The 24,485-nt window shown below is 34.6% G+C and overlaps 1 protein-coding gene and 2 long non-coding RNA genes across 3 annotated transcripts; 1 reads left to right on the forward strand and 2 right to left on the reverse strand.

The window, feature by feature from the left end:
* Positions 1-280: 280 nt before the first annotated feature.
* LOC147076617 (uncharacterized) lies at positions 281-6,797 on the reverse strand. Its single transcript, XR_015069664.1, has 3 exons — positions 6,596-6,797; positions 3,747-3,899; positions 281-2,708 (listed from the first exon to the last, which is right to left on the reverse strand). It is a non-coding gene; the product is annotated as an uncharacterized LOC147076617 (long non-coding RNA).
* An 11,026-nt stretch (positions 6,798-17,823) lies between these two features.
* LOC147076618 (uncharacterized) lies at positions 17,824-20,638 on the reverse strand. Its single transcript, XR_015069492.1, has 3 exons — positions 20,456-20,638; positions 19,112-19,261; positions 17,824-17,889 (listed from the first exon to the last, which is right to left on the reverse strand). It is a non-coding gene; the product is annotated as an uncharacterized LOC147076618 (long non-coding RNA).
* A 426-nt stretch (positions 20,639-21,064) lies between these two features.
* On the forward strand, positions 21,065-24,167 carry LOC147076619 (uncharacterized). Its single transcript, XM_085941304.1, has 3 exons — positions 21,065-21,241; positions 22,046-22,195; positions 23,096-24,167. Exons 1-3 carry the CDS (start codon positions 21,080-21,082, stop codon positions 24,155-24,157), a joined length of 1,374 nt encoding a protein of 457 aa, XP_085797430.1. The 5' UTR covers positions 21,065-21,079; the 3' UTR covers positions 24,158-24,167.
* The last annotated feature ends 318 nt before the right edge of the window (positions 24,168-24,485 follow it).

Genomic DNA, 24,485 nt, shown 5'->3' on the forward strand with positions numbered 1-24,485 from the left:
ATGATAATTGAAGACAATAATAATTATTATGTTTCATCACAAAAGCCAATATCACGTTTCAGTTAAACCATTAAATAGGCTATGTTTTACTTTTGATTTGTATTAAATTATTATTGTTAACGAAAATAGTTGTACAGTCATCTGTTTAAGAAAAGACGGTCAAAATAGCAGTTTGCTAAGTTTACCTCCGTAAATTTCACCACATTTATTTAATACTTTTTTTTACTTCTTAACTCGGCCGGGAGTAGGGAAGGGTTCATAATAAATAACTCATAGCGTTAGTTAACTGATATATTATTCACCAAGTCTCTTACAGTCACATATTACAATAACTTAATTTAAATATAATGGCTTTATCTTATAACATTATCTTTTAATCCTGACTTAAATATTTGCTCGCATCCTTAGACGTCATCCTGCTCGAACGAATTTTTCCTACTACCATTTTTTTGATTTTATTTCTCCTGTTTGCTTCCTGTCGATTTTGACCTTGGAGATCTGACAGGCTGACCAAAGACATCGTACGAGGTCTCTCATCCAATACGGATCGACCTGTATGTCACGCCACGTCTTTAACCCTTTAAGGTCGACTGATTTTAATATTAATACAATTAATACTACTTACTTAATATTATTATACTTACATAGTAAACATTTTCATTATATTTGAATGGTAGCTAGGAGGATGGTTACTTATTTATTCAAGACCAGCTGACTAATATACTGGAGGGCGATGGTCCGGTCTTTTCGTACCCTAGAGGGGCGTTAGCTGAAAGCAGACAGTCATCTATCATGCCGTGGGTCCCAGGTTCGAATCCTGGGTCTGGCAAGTAGTAGTACACATATTGTTTTTCAATGTGTGTGTGAGTCAGGGTATGGACCTAATAGGTTGAGCAAGTGGCTGACATCCATTTCTCGTAAAAACAAAATCTGTTAATACAAACCTCTACTCTGTGGAGGCCCATATGATCCTATTAGGATCGGACATGGTCGAAGAGTCACAATCATCACATTCAAACTATTTATTTCCAGTGTGGAACAGCTTGTGCCTCCTTAAAGCAACCGTACTTGCGCATTTAAAATCACAGGTATCACACGAGAACGGCTGCTCACCTGTATGTACCATACTATGTCTCTTCAAAGTACTCGAGGCCGCACATTTATAATCACATAAACTGCACGCGAATCGCTTTTCATTAGTGTGAATCATATTATGCACCTTTAAAGCATACGACTCTATACATCTATAATCACAATATTTACATTTGTAAGGTTTTTCACCCCTATGCATCATGTTGTGTTTTCTTAGCTTTGAGAATTCAGCGCTTCTGTAGTCGCATATGTTGCATTTGAAAGGTTTTTCTCTTGTATTTTTATCGGTATGTATGACTTTATGCAATCTTAACCTGGTTGCATTCTTACATTTATAATCGCACAAGTTGCATGCGTATGGTTTATTGTCGGAATGAATCATGTAATGTCTCTTAAGGTAGGAAGCAAAAGATGCTTTGTAGTTACACTGTTCACAACTAAATTTTCTTGTATCATCCTGTTTTATATTTTTACCAGATAGTCTCATACGTATTATGAGATAGTTTATGATCCGTTAGCATATTCATAACAGGAAAAACCTTAAAACACACACCACATACGAAATTTCTTTTATAAAACATATTTCTATCCAACTTGAGACACGCTTCTTTCTTAGATGAGACTTGAACTTCTTTTTTAATATCGGTCACATGAATTTCTATGTCTTCAGGTTGCATAACTTTAGATATCTCTGATAATTTAACGCATTTTAAATAATCTGTTTTGCCATTCGTTTCTACAATCATCGAATCGTTTTCGTCATTCAATTGCATTACAGTCTTGATTGCCGTTACTCCAGTGAGAAAATTCTCGGCACTCGGAGAATTTCCAGTGTGGAACAACTTGTGCCTCCTTAAGTCAACCGTACCTGCGCATTTAAAATCACAGGTATCACACGAGAACGGCTTCTCACCTGTATGCACCATATTATGTCTCTTCAAAGTACTCGGGGCCGCACATTTATAATCACATAAACTGCACGCGTATCGCTTTTCACCGCTATGTATCATATTATGCACCTTTAAAGCATACGACTCTATACATCTATAATCACAATATTTACATTTGAAGGGTTTTTCACCGCTATGTATCATGTTGTGTTTTCTAACCTTAAAGGATTCGCTGCTTTTGAAATCGCATACGTTGCATTTGAATGGTTTTTCTCCTGTATGTATCATATTATGTCTTTTTAACATACTGGCTACTTTGCATTTATAACTGCAAGAATTACAAGCGAATGTTTTATTATCGGTATGTATGACTATATGCTCATACGTATTATGATATAGTTTATGAACCGTTAGCATATTCATAAAAGGAAAAACCTTAAAACACAGACCACAGACGAAATTTCTTTCATAAAACATATTTCTATCCAACTTGAGACACGCTTCTATCTTAGATGAAACTTGAACTTCTTTTTTAATATCGGTCACATGAATTTCTATGTCTTCAGGTTGCATAACTTTAGATATCTCAAATAATTTAACGCATTTTAATTGATCTGTTTTGTCATTCGTTTCTACAATCTTCGAATCGTTTTCGTCATTCAATTGCATTACAGTGTTGGATCCCGTTACGCCGGTGAGAAAATTCTCGGCACTCGGAGAAGAGATCTAAAAATATATACATAGACTTTTATGCTAAGATACACCTATAATGCTTAAAATATTTTGTTAAAAATAAGGTTATAAAGAAATAAAATCGCAAGTCACAGTGGACCCGGCAAGGTATCAAACACGGAATAGCTTTCGGTTTGGCCTGGTGAATGGCTGAAACTTCTCCAGGTGTAATCTCACCACTCTGGCAAAGAGAGGACTTTTTCAAACCCCACTAAAGCAACATAGAAACACATCAGGTATACCTACTCCGGGTTCGGATATTTTACCAGAAAGAGAAAATATATTATAACCAATAGAAAAAATCTTTTTGAAAAAAAGTAAGCCACCCCGGCAGGGAATCGAACCCTGCATCTCCTGGGTTTACGCCCTGTCCGTGGATTACTTCTATGCTACAAGTTGACGTACTAATTGCGACAAATTTAAACTATTGGCCTTTTTAATACCCACTCATCAGCGTTCTTCTAAATCAAGCTACTTTGGCAATCGTTTTTTGTTTATTAAATTAAAGTAGATACGTATTACTTCAATTACTAACCGACGTCGTGGATTTCTCAAATATTTTTATCATTATTTCATAGAGGTAATGCACATTTTTTATAGAGGCAATGCACAGTCGGCGCGTAAAATCAGGAGATGCAGGGTTCGATCCCTGCCGGGTGGCTTACTTTTTTTCAAAAAGATTTTTTCCATTGGTTGTAATATATTTTCTCAGAAAGTGTTTTTCATAATTATGGATGTTCAATAATTAGAATGGTACATTCTTAAATCTTGTGAATTATTCGTTCAATAAAAGAAATAGTTAATTATAAACTTGGTACTTGCTTACTTTTTTGGGTACAGTAGTATGTGTTTAGTTTTTTAGTTTAGTTTTGGTTTCACTTTTGGTGTCAGAAGACCTCGATCACAAAAACGATATGGGGTACTATGGTTATATCCTAAATTAGGTCAAGACACACCTTGGCTTATAGAGTCATTGTGGAAGAATAAGGGTACACAATATACTATCAAGATATCCTCATGTTTTTGCTATACCTGTTTGTATGAAAGATAAGAACATCCAGCTGTAGGTTCTTCATAATTAATTTGATGTACATTAGGTTCATAAAATTCGTCGTCACAGCTGGTTAATTGGACATCGATTTCAGTTTTGATATATTGTGATGTATCTATTCCATCGTTATGATTCTGAAAAAAGTGTTAAAAATAACAATATTCATTGATAACAGATTTGAAAGCCATTCACTGTGGAAACAATGCCGAAGTGGCTCGAGAAAATTGACCACACAGCATTCCTGGTGGCACCAGAAAAACGGTGTCATCTCGGTTGATGCAAGACTTCGTAGTTTGCAGGACAATAAACCGCTTTTAGACCGGGGCAACCAATAAACGGAAATTACCTACTCCAATAAGTGACGTATAGTAAGCTGCCGTACTAAGCACAGAGGCCGTAACTGACGTATTTAGGTATTTTCATGTTTTTAGATATTTGGATTCTGCAGAGTTTTTGTATAAGATCGGTGAATAAATCCAAGCCGTAACTGCTATAGTTACGGAGAAATCAAGGGTTTTAATAGCCGTATCTACGGAGTTTGAGAAATAAACTCGATAAATACTAAGCGATTTGGTTGTAACTATCATTTACTAAGGCATATTAGCCGTATCTGACATATATATGGCTAATATCAATACATAATAATAATAATAATAATAACATAAATCAAATTTTCAAGGTATGTAAACAAATCTTAAACCAAAATTAACTATTATAGGCAAATAAAATAAATAAAAAGTTCCCCAGTATTAGCGGGAAAAGTAAAATAATATGAAAGCTCAGATCTCCCACTTGCCTAAAATGCAGATACGGCCTCTGTGCTTAGTACCGCAGTAAGGCTTAGGCATAGTTATGACACTCTTAATGGGACAGGAACGGGATATATGGGAAATAAACAAATTTAACCAACAAACATTGTTTTATTATTAATAGTATGTACAAACTAAAGTAAGAATGCAAAAGTTCTGCTGCATCAGAAATTGAAATTATTTTATTTATTTATTGTACCAGTCGTACCTACTTTTCACTGGAATGATTTTTTTTGCACCCTTCCACGCCATCTCATCGCATATACGCTACTACGGTCAATCATAACAATTTAAAGTGCCAAACCGGTTGGGACGCCGGACCAATGTGTAAAACCGGGACAATCCCGGTCAAACCAGGACGTATGGTAAGCCTACGGATAGAGTTAACGGTGAAACATATTGCGATGGTCTGAATCACCGCAATCTTTAGATTAATAAAGCTTGAGCATAACTATTTACACAAGCAACGAGTGGTCCACTGCCATACTATTTACTGATAACGTACTTGCAAGCAGAGTTTGATATTCTATAGTGACTGAAGAGTATAAATAAGTTATTAGTTATTGTCGTTTAGAATCGACTGTCACATTGACAAACGTCCTAATGTATAATGATATTATTATACTTACACGGAAGAAGTTAACTAACTTTGATCGACACTTCCAATTATTAATAATACATAACCATTAAATCAGATGAACTCCAAGGTCTCCAAGATACGTTAAAATAATCTGAAAGAAATCTTAAACTAAGAATACTCCGACAAGTGAACACATCAGACGCGTCAGTATGAGCACTTTATAGACAATGACAGGACATCCATAGACAACGGGAGGGACGAAAAGTAGGACCAGTCGTAAAATGTATCTGCTTCCTTCTTCAATGGGCAATTCACATTTACATACGTCCTAGTGTATTATGATATCTACGGTCCCTACGTAATCTCGGACATCTACCAAAAAAGCATTTCTTACTTTTTTATGCCAAAACACTTAAAATAACTTCCCCTTGGTATAAAATTAAGAGAAAAAAATCTCACTTAATTTCAGAAAAAAAAATACGTAAAAACGGACAAATACTGAAATTTTATTAAATGAACCGCGAAAACACGGATAAGTTAATATGTCCGTATTTACATCGGCCACCAGACAATCACTTCCGGTCACATAAACAGATAACTGCCAGTTGTCTTTATGTACCTACGTCGTTCAGGCGGCCAGTTGTCTTTATATACTCCATGCAGTTTGCCTAAGCAAAATACGTTAGAAAGGCACGTGTGTTATTTTGACTGTTTGACGTTATATCAGAGAATAGGTATTTTTAAATGAGCACTGTCTGGCAGTCGGCCGCGTATTCCCCGCCATTTTGTGTTCCGCTTTCGACGAGAAGCGTTGTCGAAAAACGGTGGGGAATACGCGGCCGACTGCCACACAGTAAACATTGTTCACTCACGCTACGCATAAAAGAATTTATGAAAATGTAACCATTATTAGTAGGTATATATTAACGTAAAAAAAACTCGTCGTTTTCCACCACAATTCCGGTGTGTTATTTGTCCACCTCCAAGTCCCGAATCCAGACGAAAACCATAAAAGAATAAAACTGACAGCATGCTTTCCACTTTCGAAAATGGAGGAAAGTGACAGTACCTACCCAAGTTATGTGTCAATACACACTGCATAGGGAATTTTGGTGACAGTTTGCCTTTGAAACGAACGATTATACCTAAAGTTGTATTGGAGACAAGATCGTTATTTTTCTTCTTATAATACCTAACAGAATGACGTATAGCATTTGTTAGTGTTTTGCGTGCCTTTATTTCTTAAGAAAAATGGTCAATCTCTTGCTTTTGACTGCTACCTACATAAAAGGAATGGACATGGGAGTAATTTTAGGAAGGGATTTATAGCTAATTTAACACCGGTGCGATTATTTTATTGAATTGTAAATTGTGATAGTCCGGGGTGTTCTATCATCCCTCAATATTAATTATTTTGTATAAGTATTTAAGAGAAACTAACCTCAAATATAGCGGTGACATCATCACCGATATTCTCTTGTTTTATATAAGTATGGCGTACTGGGGTGTCTGAACGCATTAAAGTAACTTCAAACGAAATCGGTCTAACCGGCTTTTCTGATAAATTCGATTCCTCGGCGTCTTGTTCACGTTTTAAATCCATTTTCAGATTTGCATCTCTTGACGCCATTTCATGTCAGAATGTCAGATTAACGGACCTGCACGGACCATAGATAATTAAAATAGGTTCTGTAAATTAATTTTTTCATTCCACCGCGTCGCGACTTTCGATGAAAGTGTAAAAAAGCCATAAAAAAACAATATTGTTGCTTATTTATTTTTTCAGTGCATTTTCAATTGTTTCCAATGTACTTACCTTAGAATGATAAAAATTTCATTCATATCATCATAATTATTATGAATTAAAGAATATTTCAAATATTTTATACAATATTGAAATGTTTGCGGAGAATACAAAATCATTATGAACTTATTTTGGTTTGGACTAGGCGCAATGATGCCGAAGTTCTTAAATATTACATTATCTATGATTATAGAATTTGGATCAGTGGGTATAATATTATTATCTATGATCCGAACATCTGACATGAGACTGACGCAAAGCGATGCAAATCTAAAAATGAACATAAAACGTGAACCATACGATGAGAAATCGGATTTATTAGAAAAACCGCTAAGTCCGATTTGGTTTGAAGTTCCTTTAACCCGTTCAGAAAGCCCACGGCGCCATACTTATATAAAACAAGAGAATATCGGTGATGAAGCCACCGCTGTATTTAAGGTTAGTTTCTTTTAAATGCTTTTGGAAAAGAAATTCAAAATATTGAGAGATACTAGAACACCCCGGAAGACCATGATTTTTTTTTTTTTGACCATGTCCGATCCTATTAGGATCATATGAGCCTCCACAGAGTGGAGGTTTATAACCATGATTCACGATACCTATAACAAATAATCGCACAAGTGTTTACATGTTACGGTGCAATGAGATCTCATCTAACGAAGTTCATTCTGGTGAAAGACAAGATGCATCTCCATATTATGATGACAACATATATAAAATCTATCTATCAAATCTTCAAACTTATTCATAACACAAGAATGTGGACCTTGTGCAGAATTAAACATAGTTTTAGACGTCATTTCAGATTACATTAAATATACGATTGAATCAAAGATATTTGAAAAAAAGCCTTTAAAGATCGAGCCTAAAATGTATATAGGTATAGAAGTGTGGTCTAGGTAGGTACACATTAAGTTAGCTGCCGCTGACTTCACATTGAAGGATCATTAAATTGGAAGAGAACTGCACACTTTTACTATATACATTTCACTATAATTTCAGATTCACTCAATTAGTTATTTAGGTAAACACATGATATTGCTAAAATACACCTTTATTACTTAGATTCATAATATTATATGATTGGATAGTATATTCAAATTGTCATTAAGTGTATGTGGAGTTGGGTATTTCCCGAGAAAATCTCAATCTCGAGATTCGGGATTTCCCGAAAAGAATAATTCTCGAGTTATCGGGAAATTTAAAAAAAACCTGTAAAAATCTTAAAATCAGTGTAAAAACAGACAAATTCTAATTTTTTTTTTTTTTATTTATGTAAGAAGACAAACAAATAGAAGTAGGAAAACAAAATTAATTAAAAATATTACTTATTAAAATCAATAGCTGCGTGTGACAATCGCGTACGTTTTTGAGACACAAAATTCCCTGACGCTGAAAAATTGCGCTCATTTTGAGTCAAAGTTGGCTGAATTGTGCTAAATGCCCCGATCAGTTTGTGAACGTTTTCTGTGTACTTTTTTCATATAGAAAAATCATTTTTCAATTAATATTTGATAATAAAAAATCCCGATTCACGAGAAAAGATTCTCGAGAACCGGGATTTCCCGATTTAAGAATTTCATTTCTCGAGATTCGGGATTGAAAATTTCAAAAATTTCTCGAGAATTCTCGTCTAAAAGTTCCAGAAACCCAACTCTATGTGTATATAACATATTTCCGTATCAACGCAAACTTAGGATGTAAAATTTAGCTATAAATTACCTGTGAAAAGATACTACCACATCCATTTTTTGTAGGCAGCTAAATGCAACACATTAACTGAACTGTACAGAGTGCGTATTTGACTCATATCTTGAGAGTAAATTATTTGCGTTTTCCGGATAATTAACTTTAAGACTACATACTCCTAGAATTGATAATGCTGAAATTATGGAGCTATGTAAAGTTTTCATTTTTTCAAAAAGGAAGACTGTTGTAGGTATGCCGGAAGTAGGTATGTTATAAAGCGTCACTCATTGGAATATTTTCCGTTCTTTGGTTACCCTGTTCTAAATATCATCATCAGCCGGGGTCAATCCACTTCTTGATTAAGGCCTCCCCAAGTTTCCTTAAACTTTCTCGGTCCTGTGTCGTTTGCTGCCACGTATTTCCGCCGAACTTTATAAGTTCGTCAATCCAGCGGCTTTTAATCTACGAAATCTTGCAACTTTAATTAACCGAGGTGCCCACCTCGGCATTTTTTTCCACAGTGAACGGCTTTCAAATCTGTTTACAATGAATATCATTATTAAATTAAACACTTTTTTTCAGAATCATTCCGATGGAATAGATCCAACTCACATCAAATCTGAAATCGATGTGCAATTACCCAGCTATAAAGACAAATTTTACGAACCTACTACTGTACGACAAATGAAACATGAAGAACCTGCAGCTGGGTGTTCTTATCTTTCATGCAATCAGGTATAGCAAAACATGAGGATTTATTTATAGTATAATGTGCACCCTTATTCTTCCGCAATGGCTCGAGTCTTGACCTAATTTTGTGTAAAGCTATTATAGTACTCTATATCATTTTTGTGATCCAGGTCTTTTGAGACTAAAAACCTAAGACAGCCTACTGTTACCCTACATGAGTCGTTTGTATTAGGTTTTGTTGTATCAAAACAATTTAACCACAATGACGATATGTAGCTGTACAATAGCTTTATAATAAAATAATTAAGTAAATATTTATAATACAACGTATCTACCTATATTAAGTAATATGAGTAAAAAAAATCAAAATAAGGTGTAGCTATACCAGGTGTGTTTCTAAAGTCTCAACTTTCCCATTGTAGTGGGATTACGATCATGGACCAAATTGTTGTCATTTGTATGTTTCCCTAGAGAAGTTTCAGCCATACACCTGGTCAAACCGAAAGCTATTACATGGTTTGATACCTTGCTAGGTCCACTGTGACCTGCGACTTTATTTCCTTATAATTTTTTCTTTTGAACAAAATGTTTTAAGCATATAGTTGTAGGTATCTATGCATAAAACTCTTTGTTTATATTTTTAGATCTCTTCTCCGAGAGCCCAAAATTTTCTCACTGGCGTAACGGGGTCCAAGACTGTAATGCTATTGAATGACGAAAACGATTCGAAGATTGTAAAAACGAATGACAAAACAGATCATTTAAATTGCGTTTCTGAGATATCTAAATTTATGCAACCTAAAGAAATATAAATTCATGTGAATGATATTAAAAAAGAAGTTTCAGTTTTGTCTAAAAACGAAGCGTGTCTCAAGTTGAATAGAAATATGTTTTATGAAAGAAATTTTGTCTGTGGTGTGTGTTTCAAGGTTTTTCCTGTTATGAATATGCTAACGGATCATAAACTGTCTCATAGTATAAATGAGACTTTATCTGGTAATGATACAAAACAGGGGGATACAAGAAAATTTAGTTGTGAACAGTGTAACTACAAAGCATATTTTGCTGCCCACCTAAAGAGACATTACATGATTCATTCCGACAATAAACCATACGCATGCGACTTGTGCGATTATAAATGTAGAGATTCAACCAGATTAAGATTGCATAAAGTCATACACACCGGTAACAAAACATTTGCGTGTAATTCATGCAGGTATAAATGCATCGAAGCCAGTACTTTAAAAAGACATAATATGATACATACAGGAGAAAAACCTTTCAAATGCGACATGTGCGATTACAGATGCGCCGAATCGACAAAACTTAGAAAACACAACATGATGCATAGCGGTGAAAAACCCTACAAATGTAAATATTGTGATTATAGATGTATAAATTTGTATAATTTAAAAGTGCATAGTATGATTCATACAGGCGAAAAGCCATACGCGTGTAGTTTGTGTGATTATAAATGTGCGGAGTCACGCACCTTGATGAGACCCAGCATGGTACATACAGGTGAGAAGCCGTTCTCATGTGATACCTGTGATTTTAAATGCGCAGCTTCGAGTACTTTGAGGACGCACAAACTCTTCCACACTGGAAATAAATCGTTTGAATGTGATTTGTGTGACTACAAGTGTATCTTATCGAGCACTTTGAAGCGACATCAAAAGGTTCATAACCGTGAGAAATGAACGCATTAGTTAGTGGTCGATAAGAAAACAAATTTACCCGAGGATATTTCTGTCGGGAAAAGTCACAACTTAGCTGGATTTTAGTGTCCAGACACTGATATCAAGATGACTATTCGAGTTGACAAAAGGTACCTACTTTTGAAAAATGTAATATCTCTTCGAGACATATAATTTCATACAATTGATGGAGAGCGATCAGATTCTAATACATGTATTGATTTTTGAAGAGCTTAGATGTTAAAGAAACGGACATAATGAACAATTGATCTTACTATCACAACAAAAATAGCTATCAATCTTTAAACAAGCAGAAAATAATATCATAACCTGTGTCTAAATAATGATGATGTTAAACTTGTAACAAAATCGCACAATTACGGTCAATTTAAAAGTCCATATCCTATACTGTTTAACACTATAAGGGATACTGTTCTTAAACTCTCTCTAAGTAAAGTGGTCCTTCATATGTTATAATGTGATACATCTCTTCTGCAATCAAGACATAGCTCTGAGCGCTTCATAAAGGACAATCAGGGGTTACGTCATACTTGGTCTATGGAGTAGAAGTCTACAATAAGAAGACAGGAAGCTTTCGAGATATGGCATATCGGCGCACCAAGAAAATATCCTGGCCTACTTACATTAGGTACCAATTAGTAATGTTAACAGGAGTCAATAAGCCAACAAAACTTATTATCAAAAGGAGAAAAGCTGCATACTTTGGATATAGCTTCCCCAATGAGAAGTATGGTTAAATTCAGCTCATAATGTAAGGTTCCATTAACTCTCTAACATTACCATTAACTTCAATGTATTCAAGACGGGATTGCCTGCAGGATAAAATCGGTACTAGATACACTTCAGGTATCCAAGGGAGTAGAAGACATAATATATTTTGTTAAAATATACTCACCGACAAACACTTAACTAATGTATCAGTTTTATAACTATGCAATTATTTATTTTTAAAAAAATTAGCTTGTATGTATTATTACCAAACGAAACCCCTAGCACGAGAACGTTTCAAATTCCAAATCAGTAATCTAACCCCAAATTTAAAAACATCATTAGAAAACCCCTGACGAAAGTTTACCAGCCCTGCACTAAGAACGAAATGTTACAAACATTTTTGTTACGAAAGCATTTGGTACATGACTCCTTTCAAACGCACACTGCAGATACCTGCATCCGACCTTAAGAGGACGCTCTACAGAATCGGCCTTGAGAATTGAAAATATGATTTTTTTACATGTGGTCCATAATAACTGGTCTACTAGTTAATATAAAAAGGTTGCCGCCAATGTTTGTCTCAATAAACTCCCTACAAGTGAAGCTTGTGAAGTGAAGCTATGGGGTGACCAAAAAATAGTACTTTCTAATAAAATTTATTTTCTAATAAATTTACTAATAACATTTAATGTTACTAAATTCAATATGTTTATCAGTTCTTTGGTGGGAAGTATTGCAACTGATATGATGGATATGATAACTTTTTTGATTATGTGTTGGCCACGATATAAACTTAATAATATATTAATAACCTTTTAACCTGAAATTGTCCGACAACTAAACATACGAAGGATGTTGACATACATATCAACCTACATTTTTATTTCATGTGCTATCCAAAAAACATTACTAATGAATAGTGCTTATTTGTAATGTTTAGGACCTACATATTAAAAATAATAGGTATTGTTTAATTCTAATGCATATTTTTTAAAACGTATAATTTACTGTCTGCCTATAAAAAGAAAGTGACTTTTTATTGCCTGCGCAACTTCACTTTTATACTAGTGAAACAAGTGGTAGGTAAAGCCAATGGGCGAAATTATATATTATATTAAGAGTGCCTAAAAATAATTATTAACATACAGTCACTAGACACATTATTTTTTTATTAATCCATCGGACTGGCGGGCATATAAAAAATGACTATAAAAAATGACTGTCACTAGAAAAAGTGTCTGACAGGGCTGCCGACGCAATTAATTATATTGTACTTTTTAAATTTAATTTATAATATATTTTATTTAAGTTTTGTGCATCTAATGCCGGGCCCACACTGGCGCAAAACAATGTCGCGCGACAACCTCGATAAATTTTACGATAATTATCATACTTATCGTAAAATTTAACGAGGTTGCCGGCAACATGTTGCCAATTTGGACCCGGCATAATATCCACTGTGGTTCACGTAGTGGCATGTACCTGTTTTTCTGGGGTCAACTAATTCAAAAAGTAAACACCCAAAATAGAATTTTTCCAGTTTTGGTTGCATTATATTCCAACTCATTTCCGATATTATTAATGGAAATTTCTCGGTGTACATAGTAAACAAACCTACGAATAAAAAAAGACAGTAAGGAACACAGTGATTCATCGCAGTAAAAACTGGCAATCAAAATGGATTATATAATATATTCCATCGTATTATTTTCTCGAAATCATAAAGATACTATAATAGTATTTGAGTATCAACCTATGTTCAATTTGAATTGGATTATAATAATAATATACCCGTAGATATATCAATAGTATGTTTGCCACGATATCCACCCAAGTTATCAGTATGTACTTGCACAGGTTTGATTAAAAACTATGATGAAATTAACATTTTACAAATATTATATTATTTTGACAGCCCTGTTTTCTGATCAGCGGACACGTGCAGGTGGTGTTTATCAAATAATAATGTAAGATTGTCCACAATAATAATAATGTAGAAGGTCGACAATAGTAATAATACTAATAATAATGTTTTTTTTTAAATAAAATCTCCGATGATTAGTGATTTTTGCCAAAAGATCGATTTAAATTAACGTGCGTACGACGCCGAGGTCGATTTCATACTAAATTATATTTGAATACGGAGCTCTTCAGCCGCCCCTTAAAGACACGACGGACAAGAAAAAGTCCCGTTAGTCAGCCAAACCTTCCCTTTGCCCGCACCGCGACCGCATGTTTCGCCCATCCGCTGGAAGGGATGCATTTTTCAAAAATACGAGACAATTGGATAGTACGAAAACGACCACCAAGTCGATACAAACATACGGTTTCTGGACCGTCATGCGGCAGAGATGATACCGCGGACAATGCATTTTGCAAATCCTAGCATCTCGTTCGCGGTTTGCATCGCAGTGCAAATAAAACCTCTTTATTAATAAATAACAAGTGCCCGTGAATTTTAATAAATAGTGAATACCACAACAAGCTACCTAAATAAATCAGCCCAAAAAAAATAGCGTCAGTGTTGTGTTTAATCTAAGATCCCTTTAAATGAAACCAACGTAATACTACTAATGTTTGTCTATGTTTTAGTGTAAATAAATCATAATTCTGCGCGGAATTATAAATTATATTTCTTTGTTATAACTAATTCTGCCCGCTATGTCACTCACTTACCAAACCTAAAATAATACTCAATGAAGGATTTCACCAGCCTACACGTGAGTCCTTTTTGAGGTATTAGTATGCACATTGATATAATATAGTTGATAAGCTTTTGTAGTCAGATATCAACGAATTCTGGTTGTTGTGTCATATGACTTTATAAGATTTCTGAGCTTTCTAGTCACAGTTTTTGCAAACTGGCGTAATGAAGTGATATGTTGAAACGGTGTAAAACAGAACGTACATAAAACAATACCTTCTATATTATATAACTGACTAAAATTATGTATGATCTCTAGTATAGATAATGTAGTGCAGATCAACATACATGTATATAATATATTGTATGAAACCTGTTATTGAAAATTTTTGTAAGTAAATTAAAAATATTCTGACACTAATGTCCATGTTTATTGTAGCTCCCATCTTAATGTCGTCGCAATTTTACCTCTTTACATACAGTCCACTGTTTTTTTCTGAAACAACTGGGACTGTAGGATTTTAATAATAAATAATCCTTATTTAATTCCTGGGTGTAAACTTAAATAGATGGCAATCATTCACTTAATTGGTAAGGAGAATAAATACCCTTGCAAGAGAGCATCTAGAAGGTAAATATTGCACACGACATAAAACTGAACATTTTAATAAAAAAAATGTAATAAGATTACAGAATTTATTTAAAACTTACATTATATTATAAGTACACATTATTTACTTAGCAATACAACAATAAATCAATAAATAGATCATTATACAAGTTGAAGTAGTATTTATAATTAACTATTTCTTTTATTCAACGAATAATTCACAAGATTTAAGAATCTACAATTCTGATAGTTAATTATAAATTATTGGCAAGTTCAAGTAAGTTACATCACAAAAAATATTGGAGAAATCCACGACGTCCGTTAGTAATTGAAGTAAAGGGTATCTACTTTGATTTAATAAAACAAAAACCGATTGCGAAAGTAGCTTGATTTAGAAGAACGCTGATGAGTAGGTATTAAAAAGGCCAATAGTTAAAATTTCTCGCAATTAGTACGTCGCCTTGTAGCATAGAGGTAAATGCGACGGACGGGCCGTAATCACAGGATATACAGGGTTCGATTCCCCGATTCCCTGGATGGTTTACTTTTTTCAAAAAGATTTTTTCTATTGGTTATAATATATTTTCTCAGAAAGTGTTTTTCAAAATTATGTATGTTTAATTTTTATGAGTTCATTGAAAAATACTATTCAGCCTAAGATACATGAGAATTCAAAATACATCAGAACCAAATAAGACTTCGTAAGTATGACGAGTGTTTGAACAATAATTTCAAATGATATAAAAACCATCTATGAATAAAATGTAATAGGCACCTATTTATGGGCGAAGGGTGGAGGTAGGCATTAAAGATTCTACATAAATAGTGCATAATATGTAGTAAATTTTGTCAGTGAGACTTGAATTAAGACTACGATGTGTAGATAGTTTGTGAGTTTTTAAAATTCAACTAAACCTGCCAAGTCCAAGCCATAGCAGATAATCGTCGAACAATATTCGTTTATTCATAAAATATTTTAAATTATGCCATTAAACTTGATACTTTATTATTATATATATTTATTTTTTTCGACCATATCCAATCCTAATAGGATCATAAGGGCCTCCACAGAGTAGACCCAGGATTCGAACCTGAGATCCACGGCGTGATAGTCCAACGCTTAAGCCGCGCGGCCACCGTAGGTGTCAAACCCTTATTATATTATATATATTATTAGGTTAATTTGTTTCTTATCGCGTTAATTTATCAGGGTTATGAACCTTTCCATGTCGCTTTAAAGTGCTCGACAAAATACACAATTGTAGTCACATATATCACATTCAAACTATTTATTTCCAGTGTGGAACAGCTTGTGCCTCCTTAAATCAACCGTAGCTGTGCATTTAAAATCACAGGTATCACACGAGAACGGCATCACACCTGTATGCACCATATTATGTCTCTTCAAAGCAAACGAGGTCGCACATTTATAATCACATAAACTGCACGCGTACCGCTTTTCACCTGTATGTATCATGTTGTGTTTTCTAACCTTTGAGGATTCAGTGCTTCGGTAATCGCATATGTTGCATTTGAATGGTTTTTCACCGCTATGTATCATGTTGTGTGTTCTCACCCTTGAGGAATCGGCGCTTCTGTAATCACATACGTTGCATTTGAATGGTTTTTCTCCTGTATGTATCATGTTATGTCTTTTTAAAATACTGGCATGTTTGCATGTATAACTGCAAGAACTACATGCGAATATTTTATTATCGGTATGTATGACTTTATGCTCATACGTATTATGAGATAGTTTATGATACGTTAGCAAATACATAACAGGAAAAACCTCGAAACACACACCACAGACGAAATTTCTTTCATAAAACATATTTCTATCCAACTTGAGACACGCTTCTTTCTTAGATGAAACTTGAACTTCTTTTTTAATATCAGTCACATGAATTTCTATGTCTTCAGGTTGCATAACTTTAGATATCTCAGATAATTTAACGCATTTTAAATAACCTGTTTTGTCATTCGTTTCTACAATCATCGAATCGTTTTCGTTATTTGATTGAATTACAGTCTTGAATGCCATTACGCCAGGAAGAAAATTCTGGGCACTCGGAGAATTTCCAGTGTGGAACAACTTATGCCTCCTTAAAGCAACCGTACTTGCGAATTTAAAATCACAGGTATCACACGACAACGGCGTCTCACCTGTATGCACCATATTATGTCGCTTCAAAGTACGCGAGGTCGCACATTTATAATCACATAAACCGCACGCGTATCGCTTTTCACCGCTATGTATCATGTTGTGTTTTCTAACCTTTGAGGATTCGGTGCTTCTGTAGTCGCATACGTTGCATTTGAATGGTTTTTTACCGCTATGTATCATGTTGTGTTTTCTAATCCAATAGGAATCGGCGCTTCTGTAATCACATACGCTGCATTTGAATGGTTTTTCTCCTGTATGTATCATGTTATGTCTTTTTAAAAGACTGGCATTTTTGCATTTATAACTGCAAGAAATACAAGCGAAAATTTTTTTATCAGTATGTATGACTTTATGCTCATACATATTATGAGATAGTTTATGATACGTTAGCAAATACATAATAGGAAAAACCTCGAAACACACACCACAGACGAAATTTCTTTCATAATACCTACTTCTATCCAACTTGAGACACGCTTCTTTCTTAGATGAGACTTGAACTTCTTTTTTAATATCGGTCACATGAATTTCTATGTCTTCAGGTTGCATAACTTTAGATATCTCTGATAATTTAACGCATTTTAAATAATCAGTTTTGTCATTCGTTTCTACAATCATCGAATCGTTTTCGTCATTCAATTGTATTACAGTCTTTATTGCTGTTACGCCGGTGAGAATATTCTCGGCACTCGGAGAAGAGATCTAAAAATATATATAAAGAGTTTCATGCTTAGATACCTACAACTATGTGCCTAAAACATTTTGTTCAAAAGTTAAAATTATAAGGAAATAAAATCGCAGGTCACAGTGGACCCGGAAAGACATCAACCACGGAATAGCTTTCGGTTTGGCCTAGTGAATGTATGAAACTTCTCCAGGTGTAATCTCACCACTCTGGCAAAGAGAGGACTTTTTCAAACCCCACTAAAGCAACATAGAAACACATCAGATATACCCACTCCGGATTCGGATATTTTACCAAAGTAACTTAATATAGATGGCTACCTTCGTTGTATTATAAATATTTATAAATTATTTTAAAGCTGCAGTAGGTACCTACCTACAACATTATAGTCATTGTTGTTTACTTGATTAGATACCAAAATCCAAACCAAAACATAACATAAACTAGGTACTTGAACATACATAATTTTGAAAAACACTTTCTGAGAAAATATATTATAACCAAAAGAAAAAATCTTTTTGACAAAAATGAAACCATCCAGGGGATCAGGAAATCGAACCCTGCATCTACTGGGTTTACGCCCCGTCTGTGCATTACCTCTATGCTACAAGGTGACGTACTAATTGCGAACAATTTTAACTATTGGCCGTTTTAATGCCCACTCATCAGTGTTCTTCTAAATCAAGCTACGTTGGCAATCAGTTTTTGTTTAATTAATCAAAGTAGATACCTATTACTTCAATTACTAACCGACGTTGTGGATATCTCTAATATTTTTATCATTATTTCATAGAGGTAATGCACATTTTTCATAGTGGTAATGCACGGACGGGGCGTAAACCCAGGAGTTGCAGGGCTCGATTTCCTGCCGGGGCGGCTTACTTTTTTTCAAAAAGATTTTTTCTATTGGTTATCATATATTTTCTAAGAAAGTGTTTTTCAAAATTATGTATGTTCAATAATTAGAATAGGACATTCATAAACCTTGTGAATTATTCGTCGAACAAAAGAAATAGTAATTATAAACTAGGTACTTGCTTACTTTTTTGTGTACAGTAGAATGTGTTAGGTTTTGGTTTCATTTTTGGTCTCAGAAGACCTCGATCACAAAAACGATATGGGGTACTATGGTTATATCCAAAATTAGGTCAAGTCACGCCTTAGGTTATAGAGTCATTGTGGAAGAATAAGGGTACCTACACAATATACTATAAATATATTCTCATGTTTTTGCTATACCTGTTTGTATGAAACATAAGAACATCCAGCTGTAGGTTCTTCATATTTAAGTTGACGTACATTAGGTTCATAAAATTCGTCGTCACAGCTGGTTAATTGGACATCAAATTCAGTTTTGATGTGTGATGTATCTATTCCATCGTTTTGATTCTGAAAAGTGTCAAAAATAACAATATTCATTGTGATATGGCTCGAGAAAATGGACCACACAGCATTCCTGGTGGTACCAGAAAAACGGTGTCATCTCGGCTGATGTAAGACTTCGTAGTTTGCAGAACAATAAGCCGCATTTAGACCGGGGCAACTAATAAACGGACGTTATCTACTCCAATAAGTGACGTATTACTACTAATCCTTAAGCATAGTTATGGAGCTATAAATGGGACAGGAACGGAATATATAGCAAATAAACAAATTTAACCAACAAACATTGTTATTAACAGTATGTACAAAGGAAGAATGCAAAAGTTCTGCTGCATCAGAAATTAAAATTTATTTATTTATTTATTGTACCAATCGTACTTTTCGCTGGAATGATTTTTTTCGCACCCTTCCACACCGTCTCATTGCATATACGCTACTACGGTCAATCATAATATTTTAAAATGCCAAACCGGTCGGGACGCTGGGACCAATGTGTGAAACCGGGACAATCCCGGTCAAACCAGGAGGTATGGTAAGCCTACGGATAGAGTCAACGGTGAAACATATTGCGATGGTCTGAATCACCGCCATCTTTAGATTAATAAAGCCTGAGCATAACTTTTTACACAAGCAACAAGTGGTCCACTGCCATACTACGACTTATTGATAACGTACTTGCAAGCAGAGTTTGATATTCTCTAATGACTGAAGAGTATAAATAAGTTATTAGTTATTGTCGTTTAGAATCGACTGTCACATTGACAAACGTCCTAACGTATAATGATATTATTATACTTACACGGAAGAAGTTAACTAATCGACACTTCCAATTAGTAATAATACATAACCATTAAATCAGATGAACTCCAAGGTCTCCAAGATACGTTAAAATAATCTGAAAGAAATCTTAAACTAAGAATACTCCGACAAGTGAACACATCAGACGCGTCAGTATGAGCACTTTATAGACAATGACAGGACATCCATAGACAACGGGAGGGACGAAAAGTAGGACCAGTCGTAAAATGTATCTGCTTCCTTCTTCAGTGGGCAATGAATGAATGAATGAACAAGAAACGGACATGGGAGTAATTTACCAAACGTGCGATTATTTTGTTGTGTCTTGAATCGTGATAGTCCGGGGTGTTCTATCATTTCTCAATATTATTAATTTTCTAAAAGTATTTAAGAGAAACTAACCTCAAATATAGCGGTGACATCATCACCGATATTCTCTTGTTTTATATAAGTATGGCGTACTGGGCTGTCTGAACGCATTAAAGGAACTTCAAACGAAATCGGTCTAACCGGCTTTTCTGATAAATTCGATTGCTCGACGTCTTGTTCACGTTTTAAGTCCATTTTTAGATTTGCATCGCTTGACGCTTTCTCCATGTCATAATGTCAGATAAACGGACCATAGATAATTACAAGAGGTTATGTAAATTTATATTTTTACTCGACCGCGTCGCGACTTCCGATGAAAGTCTAAAAAGGCACTAATAAAACAATATTGTTGCTTATTTATTTTTTTAATGCATTTTCAATTGTTTCCAATGTACGTACCTCAGAATGATAAAAATATTATTCATTTCATATTAATTATTCATGAAACAATATTTCAAATATTTTATAAGTAAAATATTTAAATGTTTGCGGAGAATTTAAAATCATTATGTACCTATTTTAGTCTGGACTATGCGCAATGATACCTAAGTTCTTAAATATTATATTGTCTATGATTATAGCATATTTGACATTTGGATCAGTGGGTGTAATATTATCTATGATCCGTACATCTGACAAAGAGATGCAAATCTAAAAATGGACATAAAATGTGAACCAGACGATGAGAAATCGGATTTATTAGAAAAACCGCTATGTCCGATTTGGTATGAAGTTCCTTTAACCCGTTCAGAAAGCCCACGGCGCCATACTAATATAAAACAAGAGAATATCGGTGAAGAAGCCACCGCTATATTTGAGGTTAGTTTCTTTTAAATGCTTTTGGAAAATAAATTAATAATATTGAGAGATGATAGAACACCCCGGAAGACCATGATTGTTTTTTTTTTTTTGACCATGTCCGATCCTAATAGGATCATATGGGCCTCCACAGAGTGGAGGTATGTGACCATGATTCTCGAGTTCATTCTGGTGAAAGACAAGATGCATCTCCAAATTATGATGACAAAAAATATAAAATCATCAAACTTATTCATAACACACGAATGTGGACCTTGTGCAGAATTAAACATAGTTTTAGACGTCACTTCAGATTACATTAAATAGGTATACGATTGGAATCAAAGATTTTTGAAAAAAACCTTAAAGATCAATCCTAAATGTATACCTATAGGTATAAAATTGTGGTCTACACATTAAGTTAGCTGCCGGTGACTACGAAAAGTTTTCATTTTTTCAAAAAGGAAGCCCGTTGTAGGTATGCCTATCGTGACCATTTATTTTTTAACTCAATCCGGGACACCTAAATAAGGTAGGTAGGTATGCCGGAAGTATGTTGTAAAGCGTCACTCATTGGAATATTTTCCGTTCTTTAGTTACCCTAGTCTAAATAGCATCATCAGCCGGGGTCAATACACTTCTGGATGAAGGGCTCCCCAAGTTTCCTCCAACTCTCTCGGTCGTGTGTCGTTCGCTGCCACGTCTGGAAGGTATCCTAATGACGGCTGCGTGGTCCAATTTCTCGCCCCACCTCGGCACCACAATGAACGGCTTCCAAATCTGTTTACAATGAATATTGTTATTAAATTAAACACTTTTTTTCAGAATCATTCCGATGGAATAGATACAACTCACGTCAAATCTGAAATCGATGTGCAATTGCCCAGCTATAAAGACGAATTTTATGAACCTACTGTACGACAAATGAAATATGAAGAACCTGCAGCTGAGTGTTCTTATCTTTCATGCAAACAGGTATAGAAAAACATGAGAATTTATTTATAGTCTAATGTGCACCCTTATTCTTCCGCAATGGCTCTTCCTCTCGGCTTGAGTCTTGACCTGATTTTGGGTAAAGCTATTATAGTACTCTGTATCGTTTTTGTGATCGACGTCTTTTGTGACCAAAAAACCTAACACAACCTATTGTTACCCATACATAGATTGGTTGTATCAGGTTTTCTCTTTTTGGTGTATTAAAACAATTTAAGAGAGTATTTCAGTGAAATGACAAATAATTTTCAACAGCTGGTGCGATGAAATTTCTCACTAGTCTACTTAAAGTATCTTCTTAAAAAAGAAAACATGTTAATGAATATACTTTTATTATTAGTAATATAACAATAAACATAATATTAAATGGACGCATGTTGGATTTTTATAACATTTCGTTCGGCACGCGTCATTTGAAAAATCCGCGGATCGCCCAACCACGATCTTTTTAGACCATGCCTCAACTGAAGTAGGTAGGTAGGTATAGCCTTAAGACGATATGTAGCTGTACAATAGCTGTATAATAAAATAACTAAGTAAATGATATCTATAATACAACGTATCTAACTAAGTATATTAAGTAATATTAGAAAAAAAAATCCGAATAAAATGTAGGTATTCCTGGTGTGTTTCTAAAGTCCCAACTTTCCCATTGTGGTGGGATTCCGATCATGGACCACATTGTAGATTCATTTGTATGCATCCGAGGAGATGTTTCAGCCATACACCAGGCCAAACCCAAAGCTATTACTTGGTTTAATATCTTGCCGGGTCCACTGTGATCTGCGACTTCATTTCCTTGTATTTTTTATTTATGAACAAACTGTTTTTAGCATATAGTTGAAGGTATCTGAGCATAAAACTCTATGTATATATTTTTAGATCTCTTCTCCGAGAGCCCAACATTTTCTCACTGGCATAACGGAGTCCAAGACTGTAATGATATTGAATGACAAAAACTATTCGAAGATTGTAGAAACGAATGACAAAACAGATCATTTAAATTGCGTTAAATCATCTGAAATATCTAAAGTTATGCAACCTAAAGACATAGAAATTCATGTGAATGATATTAAAAAAGAAGTTACAGTTTTGTCTAAAAACGAAGCATGTCTCAAGTTGGATAGAAATATGTTTTATGAAAGAAATTTTGTGTGTGGTGTGTGTTTCAAGGTTTTTCCTGTTATGAATATGCTAACGGATCATAAACTATCGCATAGTATAGGTGAGACTTTATCTGGTAATGATACCAAACAGGGTGATACAAGAAAATTTAGTTGTAAACAGTGTAACTACAAAGCAGCTTTTGCTGCACACCTAAAGAGACATTACATGATTCATTCCGACAACAAACCATACGCATGCAACTTGTGCGAGTATAAATGTAGAGATTCAACCAGATTAAGATTGCATAAAGTCATACATAGCGGTAACAAAACATTTGCATGTAATTCATGCAGTTATAAATGCACTGAAGCCAGTACTTTAAAAAGACATAATATGATACATACAGGAGAAAAACCTTTCAAATGCGACATGTGCGATTACAGATGCGCCGAATCGACAAAACTTAGAAAACACAACATGATGCATAGAGGTGAAAAACCCTACAAATGTAAATATTGTGATTATGGATGTATAGAGTTGTATAATTTAAAAGTGCATAGTATGATTCATACAGGCGAAAAGCCATACGCGTGTAGTTTATGTGATTATAAATGTGCCGAGTCGCGTACCTTGAAGAGACATAGTATGGTACATACAGGTGAGAAGCCGTTCTCATGTGATACCTGTGATTTTAAATGCGCAGCTTCGAGTACATTGAGGACACACAAACTCTTCCACACTGGAAATAAATCGTTTGAATGTGTTATGTGTGACTACAAGTGTATTTTACCGAGCACTTTGAAGCGACATCAAAAGGTTCATAGCCGTGAGAAATGAACGCAATGGTTAGTGGTCGATAAGAAAACAAATTTACCCGAGGATATATCTGTCATGAAAAGTAACTACTTAACTGACTTTTAGTGTCCTGACAATGATATCAAGATGAGGATTCGAGATAGCAAAAGGCAGTTTTGAAAAATCTCTTCGAGACATATATTATGTTAAAAATCAGTTCTGCAATCAAGACATATCTTTGGACACTTCATAAAGGACAATCAAGGGTTACGTCATACCTGGTCTATGGAGTAGAAGTCTACATTAAGAAGACAGGAGGCTTTCGAGATGTGGCATATCGGCGCACTAAGAAAATATCCTGGACTTCCCT

The sequence above is a fragment of the Rhyacophila brunnea genome, unplaced genomic scaffold, assembly GCF_057557595.1.
Source record: "Rhyacophila brunnea isolate RB1 unplaced genomic scaffold, BYU_Rbru_1.0 scaffold_13, whole genome shotgun sequence".
Taxonomy (NCBI): domain Eukaryota; kingdom Metazoa; phylum Arthropoda; class Insecta; order Trichoptera; family Rhyacophilidae; genus Rhyacophila; species Rhyacophila brunnea.